This window comes from Penaeus monodon, chromosome 9 (genome assembly GCF_015228065.2).
Source record: "Penaeus monodon isolate SGIC_2016 chromosome 9, NSTDA_Pmon_1, whole genome shotgun sequence".
Taxonomy (NCBI): Eukaryota; Metazoa; Arthropoda; class Malacostraca; order Decapoda; family Penaeidae; genus Penaeus; species Penaeus monodon.
Window position 1 is genome coordinate 7,796,081 of NC_051394.1, and position 10,000 is coordinate 7,806,080.

The following is a 10,000-nucleotide window of genomic DNA, read 5'->3' on the forward strand; positions in this document are numbered from 1 at the left end:
ACTTTCCGACAAAACCCGATTCGATTCACGTTTCAAATAAATGCAATATATAATAGAATGTATTTATTTTTTCAAGTTTCGGGCTAATGAAAGGACTTCTGACCTCGAGCGTATTTCATGTTCATGGATCATAGCAACGAACGCTCGATTCCTGAAAATAAGTATGTAATAGGAAAGTAAAAAAAAAAAGAAAGAAAGAAAAAGAATATGAAAATAAACAAATAAATAAAAATTATATGTACACACGCACACACACACACACACACGCATGCACGCACGCACGCACGCACGCACGCATGCACGCACGCACGCACGCACGCACGCACGCACGCACGCACGCACGCACGCACAAACACACACATACACATACACACACACACACGCACTCACACACACACACATGCATACTCAGGTACACCCACTTATACACATACATTTAGATAGATGGATAGGTAGATATACATACACTCATACATAAATTAACACACACACACACACACACACACACACACACACACACACACACACACACACACACACACACACACACACACACACACACACACGCACACACACACATTTTATATTATATTCTGGATCATCTGTGTCGTTCGAAATCAGAAGTTTCTTTAAAAGAATGCAGTTATTCAAAAGCCAAAATATAACGTGCACTTGTTTTTTCGAATTTTGTTCAGTCCATAATAACTGTGAAACCAGATTTTCCTCCATTTCTTCTCCTCCCCTTCCTCATTTTCTTAATCACCGTAATCATCTTTTTCTTCTTCTTCTTCTTCTTCTTCGTCGTCATGTTCTGTCACGAACATCTTGGTTATTCTTGTTTTCCTTCACCTCCTTCTTTTTCTTTCTCTTCTTGCTCTTCCTCCTCTTCTTCCTCTTATTCCTTGTTTTTCTTTTCGTCTCCTTCTTTCTCTTTCTCTTCTCGCTCCTCATGTCATCGTTTTGTTATTCCTCATTTTATGTTTTCTTCTTTTCTTTCTTACTTACACACGTAGATTCTTATTATCCTTCGCCTCCTCCTCCTTCGTCCTCGCCTTCCTTTTCTCCGCCCTCTTCTTCCTCTACTTCTCCCTCTTTTTCTTCTTCTTTCATCTCTTTCTCTTCCCATTATCTTTATCCCTCATCTCCTTTCTGTTCCTTATCCTCCTGTCCTCTTCCTCTCCCTCCTCTCCCTCCTCTCCATCCTCCTCCTCCTCCTCCTCCATCCTCCTCCTCCTCTCCATCCTCCTCCTCCCTCTCCATCCTCCTCCTCCATCCTCCTCTTCTCCTCCTTCTTCCCCCTCTTCCTCTTCCTCTTTCCTCCACATCCTCTCCTCCTTCTCTCTCTTACACACGTCAATCCCCCTTTACAGATGTGAACAAGTGGCATACGACGTGGATTCGCTCCAGACAGTGTCAGTGGTGATCACCTTCCACAACGAAGCGAGGTCTGCGCTCTTAAGGACAGTTATAAGGTAAGAGGGAGAGGGAGGGAGGGGGTGTTGGAGGAGGGAGGGAGGGCAGGATGGTGCAGGGAGAGGATGGTGGTATGGGAGAGGGGGGGTGGAGAGGGAGGGAGGGAATGAGGGAGGAAGGGTGAGGGGGAAACAGAGGGAGAGACGGAATGAGAGAGGAAAGGTGAGGGAGGGAAGGATGGGGGAATGGAGAGAGGTGGAAAGGATGAAGAGAGTGATAGGAAGGAGAAGGAGAGGTGAGTGAGTGAATGAAAGAGAGGGAGAGGAGAGAGAGAGAGAGAGAGAGAGAGAGAGAGAGAGGAGAGAGAGAGAGAGGGAGAGAGAGAGAGAGAGAGAGAGAGGAAGAGAGAGCGACGATAGACGAGAGTGATTAGAGACGGACGAGAGAGAGAGTAGCAGAGTGACGCCAGAAGAGAGAGGAGAGGAAAAGAGCCAAAAACACCTTACACGACGTATTACTCGAGGTTTGCTAACGTGACCAAAAGGTAGGCATAAACGCCAGGAATACGCCCGCTGTGCTGAAGTGTCTTGACCCGAACGCCAGATGACCTGCTCGAGGACCTAATACTCGTGGACGACGCGAGTGACGACCGTAAGTATGAGTGACATTCCGCCTTATACCTTGTTGATATCAGTTTAAGTTTTTTTCTAGGTTTTGTTTATATATAAGTATATATATATATATATATATATATATATATATATATATATATATATATATATATATATATATAATATATTTTATTATATTTTTTTTTTTTTTTTTTTTTTTTTTTTTTTTTTTTATGGGTATTTTTCTAGTTTTTTTGTTGTTGTTATTAGTATTATGTTTTGTTATTATTATTATTATTATTATTATTATTATTATTATTATTATTATTATTATTATTATTATTATTATTATCATTATCAACTTCTGTATTTTTTCATATTATTAGTGATTTAGAAAACTTCAGCTTCAGGAGTTAAAAGCTAAAATAAATATAAAAATCTTTTAACATACTTTCCATTAAATCCAGTCATTTTTATTTGCCTTGAAAATCACATTAAAATACCACACAGAGAGCGAGTAAAAATAACTTAAAACAAGTCTCTATTGAATATATATAATTTTTTTTTGTTCTACTTTCCTTTCGTAAATAATCTGGTCCTCATTAGTTATTTTCGTTTGTTAATTATTTTCCTTAATTTATTTTTTTTCTTCCATCCATAATCTTTTACACGATTGAAATTTCTGTTTCGAAATACGTAATTCACACACACACACACACACACACACACACACACACACACACACACACACACACACACACACACACACACACACACACACACACACACATACACACACACACACAACACACAACAACACACACACACACAACACACACACAATACACACATCACACATACAAACACACACACACATATATATATATTTTATATATACTAGTATATAATTATATTATATATACTATATATTATATATTACTACATATATATGTATTGTTTATTATACAGTATATCAATTTATTTACTTACCTACTTACTTACATACTTACCTACCTACTTACTTACCTACTTACTTACGTACTTACTTACCTACTTATTTATTCATTTATTCAATAATTTACTAATTTATTCATTCATTTATTTATTCATTTATTTCAGCGCAAGACGGACAGCTCCTCGCAGGGTTGCCAAAGGTGCGAGTCATAAGGAACGACCAGCGGCAAGGTACGATTTTAAGGAAAAGAGGAAAAGGAGAATAAACAGATAGATACATGAAAGGAAGGATGAAAGTAGGAGGAAGTAGGAAAGAATAATAAAGAGGAGAGAGGAAGAAATCGTAAAAGAAGTAAGATAAAATTGAAAATAATAACAAATGGAATGAAAATAAATGAAAATATAAAAAAGGGAAAAAGAAATAATGAGAGAGAAAGGTAGGAGGAGATAGGGAAGATAAGAATAAAGATAGAGGGAAGAAGAAAAAGAGTCAATCAAAAAGAAAAGAAAATAGGAAATAAAAATGTAATAAGAAAAAGGAATGTAAATGAAAATAGGTAGAGAGAGAAAAAAAAAACTCATGAATATAGATGATGATGATGACGATGATGATGATGATGATGAAGATAATGATGATGATGATGATGATGATGATGATGATGATGATGATGATGATGAAGATGAAGATGAAGATGATGATGATGATGATGATGATGATGATGATGATGATGATGAAGATGAAGATGATGATGATGATGATGATGGTGATGATAATAATAATAATAATAATATAATGATGATGATGACAATAATAATAACTGTATTTAGACTAGGTACGAATGAGAGGGAAAAAAGAGGTAACCAAAGGGAGGCGAGAGAGCTGAGGGGTGAAAGAGGGGTGAGGAATAGAGAAGAGAGAGAAAAAAAAAAGGTGAGGGCCTGAAAGAGGGGCCAAGGAGAAGAGGAGAGAGAGAGAGGAGAAGAGGACTGACGCTGGAGAGGAACACAAACACTCAATGACAGTGATTGAGAAAGTTTTGAATAAAGATTGAAGCGAAGGTGGGTTAAGAGCGGATGGGGGTGAGGGGAGAGGGAGGCAGAGGGTGAGGGAGGGATGGGGGTGAGGGGAGAGGGAGGATAGGGACGAGGGGAGATGGAGGCAAAGGGTGAGGGGAGAGGGAGGATAGCGACGAGGGGAGAGGGAGGCAAAGGGTGAGGGGAGAGGGAGGCAAAGGGTGAGGGGAGAGGGAGGCAAAGGGTGAGGGGAGAGGGAGGAGAAAGGGTGAGGAGAGGAGGAAAGAGGGAGATGGAGGCAAAGGGTGAGGGGAGAGGGAGGCAAAGGGTGAGGGGAGATGGAGGCAAAGGGAGGGAGAGGAGGAAAGGGTGAGGGAGGAGCAATAGGGAAGGGAGAGGACGAGGGAAAAGGGAGGGAGAGGGAGGCAAAGGTGAGGGGAGAGGGGCAAAGGGTGAGGAGATGAGGCAAAGGGGAGGAGATGGAGGCAAAGGGTGAGAGAAGGAGGCAAAGGGAGGGAGAGGAGGAAAAGGTGAGGGGAGAGGCAGGCAAAGGGTGAGGGGAGAGGGAGGCAAAGGGTGAGGGGAGAGGGAGGCAAAGGATGAGGGGAGAGAGAGGAAAGGTGAGGGGAGAGGGAGGAAAAGGGTGAGAATAAGGGAGGATAAGGGGGAGAGAAGAGGGAGGATAGAGATGAGAGGAGACGTAGGAAAAGACTGAAGGGAGAGAGAGAGGACAAGGGTGAGGGATGAGGATGAAAAGTGAGGGGAGAGGAAAAGGGGGACCGGAGAGGAAAGATGAGGGAGGAGGGAGGATAAGGGAGGATAAGGGAGGAGGGCAGTAGGTGGGGAAGGGCAAGGGAGCTTAAGGGAAAGTAGGAAGGGAGGTAGATGAGGGAAAGAGAAGAAGGAAGAGGGAGAAGGGTGAGGGGAAATAGGAAGGGAGGTGGACGAGGGAAAGGGAAAGGAAAAGGGAGAAGAATGAGGGGAAGGGAGGATTACAGAGGAAGAAAACCAGGGTGGGGGGGGGGTGGATATGGGCAAGGGAAAAAGGGAGAAATTGGACAAGGGAGGGAATTGTGGGTAAGGAAAATAGGAAGGGAAGGATGAAGGGTGGCGGAGAGGCAGAGGAGAAAAAAGAAAGATAAATACGGAGAGAGCAAAGGGGAAAACGAAGAGGGAAAAGAGTTATAGATAGAGGGAGAAAGGGCGAAAAGGCGAGAAAGGGAGGAATAATAAGGAAGAGGGGAAGGAGGAAGAGGGAGGATGGAGAAGAAAGGAGGAAGAGCAAGAGAGAGGGGAAAAGAAGAAGGAGAAACACGGAGAGAATTAGAAAAACGGATGGGAAGAGAAGGAGAAATAGGAGAAAAAGAACTAAGGGAAAAAAATTAAAGATGAGGAAAATGGAGGAAAAGGAGAAGAAATAAGGAAGATGGAGATAACATGATGAAAGAGAGAAAAAAAAATTAAGATGAACGAAAGTTTAGAAAAAAAAAAGTTTAAAAAAAAATGAGATTGCCATTACGCGATTTATGAGGAAAATGAGAAAACTTGAAAATTATGAGGAAAAAGAAGGCAATCAGTTATGAGGAGGGGACAATATTGAGATAGATAGGTCATGCATTTAGCGAAGGGAAAATGAGGCGAGAAGTAGAGAAGGAGGAAAGTTTAATTGATTCATGCTAATGAAGGATGGATGATATTATTTATGCTCTAGTTATCGTTATCATCACAATCAATATCATTATCATTGTTACCATTATTATTATTATCCTTATTATCATTATTATCATCATCGTCGTCGTCATCGTCATAGTCATCGTCATCGTCATCGTCATCGTCATCGTCATCATCATCATCCTCATCATCATCATCATCACCACCACCAGCACCATCAGCATCAACATCAGCATCACCATCACCACCACCACCACCATCACCATCACCATCACCACCACCACCACCACCATCACCACCTCACCACCACCACCACCACCACAATCATCACCACCATCACCAACCACCACCAACCACCCTCACCAACCACCATCACCAACCACCACCAACCACCCACCAACCACCACTCATTCCAATCATCACAGCCTTTCACCCTCTCTCCCTCACCACAGGTCTCATCAGGTCAAGGGTCAAAGGCGCCGACGCATCTCAGGGCGAAACCATCTTTTTCCTCGACTCGCACTGTGAGGTCAATCAGGGTTGGGCTGTTCCCTTGCTGGAGGTTCTCAGGGAGGTAAGGTCAATTGGTTGTATGTATGATGTAGTATAGAGTGTATAGTGTATGTGTATAGTATGTAGGGTGTAGTATATAGTATGTACAGTGTATTGTATATAGTATAAAGTATATATCAAATGATATATAGTGTATAGTACATGGTTGAATAGTATATAACATATGGCGTGTAGTATATAGTATATAGTCTATAGTCTATGCTATATTGGGCTCTTCTTGATGGTATTATTATGTTATTATTGACCTTATCCTGCCTGGGTCAGAGGTCACAAAGCTGCCATAAAAGAGTGTTATTGGATCTGAAATTTTGAATATAACTTGTCATTATGTGTACTAGATATTACCATCGTAGGTACATCAGGTAAGGTCACCAGGTCATCACCAGGTAAGGTCACCAGGTCAAATTTGATGTGTAATTTCGAATTTCAGTAATAATTTTATTGCTGAAGGTATCTTGAAATTATGTTTATTATCTCTCTATTTTTATTGTTCTTTTGAGCTTCCCTCAAGCAAATAAATGTATTATTTTGTTTTCGAAGCAAGGTCAAACATTTTAGTGAAGTGTTTAAAATCACCTAAAATCTTTTAAATTATGTTGTCTTTGATGTTCCTACTGGCTTGTAGATTATCATTTTTTTTTGTGTGTGTAGAATTTACTAGGAAGCAAGTTAGTGTTCTAAGAGCATTCCTCTGTTTGTTTGATGTGTGACCGCGATTATGTCTTTGTTTTGTTAAGGGAGAATGTTTTGGTGAATATCTTAATAGATTCCTCGTTATGTTTTTTTTTAATGGTCATGCTGTAGGTAGGTTTGGTGTGGGTGAAGAGCATTCGCACACGCAAACACACACAAACACAGACCTCCCCCTCCCCCACACACACACTCACTCACAAACACAGACATCCCCCTCCCCCCACACACACTCACTCACAAACACAAACACAGACATCCACATACAAATATGCGTTGGCAATATCCTTCATTCCAAAATACCTCCATATTTCTCACGTTAGGACAAACGTTTACATAGCAATATATACAGGTCACTAAAGTACTTACCCCATGAAAACAATACCTGGCATACGAGCAGCTGGTAAATACCTACATATTTACCTTTCATCCAGGAGTGTTGCCATAGCCCAAATATGGCACTTTAAGTACACTATAACGATGTCGTTTAGCTGGAATGGCACCGCTTGACTGTCGTTTAGTGAACTGTTATTGGTTTGAATTATCGCGATGTGAATTTATTTGAATGTGGGATAAAGTTGGTGTTTTGATATATTTCACATATGGTCTTTCGGTATGGTGCGGATTTAAAGCTAAATGGAAATATTTAAAGAGAGAGAGAGAGAGAGAGAGAGAGAGAGAGAGAGAGAGAGAGAGAGAGAGAGAGAGAGAGAGAGAGAGAGAGAGAGAGTAATTTCAAGCATTTTTTTTCTAAAGGGATTTACTGCTTGTATCGAGCGCCATCAACATTCCCAGATATGCACGCAGATTTGAGCCAATTACCGCGATTAAAATCCGAACAATGCATCTCTCAGATTGCACTAAATTAGAGGAACCTTTTTTTCTGCAGCAAACGCGTCAGTTCCTGCAAGCAAAGCGCATGTAGAGACTATATTGCATACGGTTCTTGGGGTGACTGCTCGATTCAGATGCAGTGACCGATTTCCTTTGAAGTTTTACAGTCAGAGAAGGGGAATGTGAGAGGCACACGCACGCACATGCACGCACGGACGGAGGCACGAACACACATATACTCGTAGACACGTGCATATACGCGAATTATGCACTTCCACACCACACGAACCCAATCCAAGTAACTCACAAACCCACCCTTAAGTCATCCACGAAACCATTCCCAAGTAACCCACTCAACCACCCCAAGTAACCCACTCACCCAGCCCAAGGAACCGACTCACTCTCCCCATAGGAACCCACTCACTCACCTTCCCCCTCATAGGAACCCACTCACTCACTTCCCCCCCCCCATAGGAACCCACTCACTCACCTCCCTCCCCCCCATAGGAAACCACTCACTCACCTCCCCCCATAGGAACCCACTCACCCACCCACCCCCAAAGGACCCCACTCATTGACCCTTAAGAAACCCACCACACACGTGTACAGAAAGCCCAGCGTCTGTTTATCTGTTCTCGTGCTGCTGACTTACCGCCTCCCCCTGTTGACGTTCCAGATACGGAACACTGAAGAGGATTAGCTTTTTCCGTTTTCTTCCAAACATTTTAGACCTTTTTTTTAAGGGGTGACTTCTCGAGTTCATTTTCTGGTTGTTTGGTTTTCTTGTTTTGTTTGTCTTTTGTTTCTTTGTTTTTTTTTGTTTTTTTATTATTTTTTTATTTTTATTTTTGTTCTCTAACTTCTTGCGTTAATTTTCTGGTTGTTTAAGTTTTTACATGTTTTTTTTTCTTCTTTTATTTAAATCTTTTTGTTTGTTTTTCTTTTCCTCTTTCCAAATATTTTATAGGACTTTTCAAGGCTGAGTTTTATTTTTTTTTTTTTCTTCTTCTTGTTTAGTGTTGCAGCATTTTCTTTTCTTTTCATTTTGTGTGCATTTTATCTGTTTATTTATCTTGATAAGTTTTATTCTGTTTAGTTTTTCTTATTCTTCCAAATAATTTATTGGACTTGTCACAATTAACTGTTTAAAGAACTTAAATGCTCATTTATTTATATATTTTTATAGTTTTAATTAATTATTTTGTTATTTTATTATTATTATTATTATTATTATTATTATTATTATTTTCTTTTTACTGTGTTTTATATCAGTCATTTTTCCTTGTTCTTCTGAAAAATATATAGGACTTTTAAGAGTTGAATGTTGGAGAATTTAGACTCTGAGGTATATTATTGAATATATTATCTATATTAAGCAGAAAATACAATTATGCAGGCAGACAGGCAGGCAGGCAAGAAGGCAGGCAGGATTTCAGGCAGACAGAAAACAAGGGCCTATAGAACGTAGAAAAAAATATGAATAAAAATGAATATTTAGACCGATCGAGATGTACTGGACCGCAATCGGCTACATCTTCGAAAATACACGAAGTCGATACCGGTCAAACACACCTCTCATGCTGTGGATATAAGCATTCTCCTATCCTCGATTACTGCGTGTTTTTTTGTCCCCCTGTCTGACATGACTTCCGTTAGCCTTGCGTAGACGTAGGTAGGCCCCAGGTTCCTTTCCTCTTGAAGTTGTGAAAATGAAACTGGGTGGCCGGGAAGGTACGGGGAAGGTATGTGTTTGTCTGTGTTTTGGATTCTTTGTGGTGTTTTCTCTGCTGTTGGATTATTTGCGCGCGCGCGCGCACACACACACACACACACACACACACACACACACACACACACACACACACACACACACACACACACACACACACACACACACACACACACACACCACACACGTATGTGTATCTATGTGAGTGTGTGTCTGTGCGTGTGTCAGTGTGTGTACAGCTTTCATTTTTTTCCAACTTGCCGGGGTAAACTCGTTCATAAAAACCTCATTTGCCTGATCGCCCTAAAAGCTCAGGGTCAGAGCCATCTATTGTTCCAAAAAAATTATGGTCCCTCGATTGTTAATCAGTATTATGTTTCGAATAATTTTTGCTGGGTATTTTACATAATCTTTCCATGTCTGCGTGTGCGATCGTTGGAGAATAAATATGCGGTAGTTTTTTTTTCCTGATAATAGAAAATGTGGCAAGGGAATTTGGAGAAATTGTTAT

The 10,000-nt window shown here is 40.7% G+C and overlaps 1 protein-coding gene across 1 annotated transcript in view; it reads left to right on the plus strand.

Annotated features, from left to right (window-relative positions):
- Positions 1-10,000, plus strand: part of LOC119576598 (polypeptide N-acetylgalactosaminyltransferase 2-like) — a 39,882-nt gene that overhangs the window by 8,802 nt on the left and 21,080 nt on the right. Inside the window, exons 4-7 of the mRNA XM_037924263.1 lie at positions 1,371-1,472; positions 1,997-2,064; positions 3,144-3,209; positions 6,116-6,237. Coding sequence (XP_037780191.1) covers positions 1,371-1,472; positions 1,997-2,064; positions 3,144-3,209; positions 6,116-6,237 — 358 coding nt within the window. The remainder of the gene's footprint in view (positions 1-1,370; positions 1,473-1,996; positions 2,065-3,143; positions 3,210-6,115; positions 6,238-10,000) is intronic.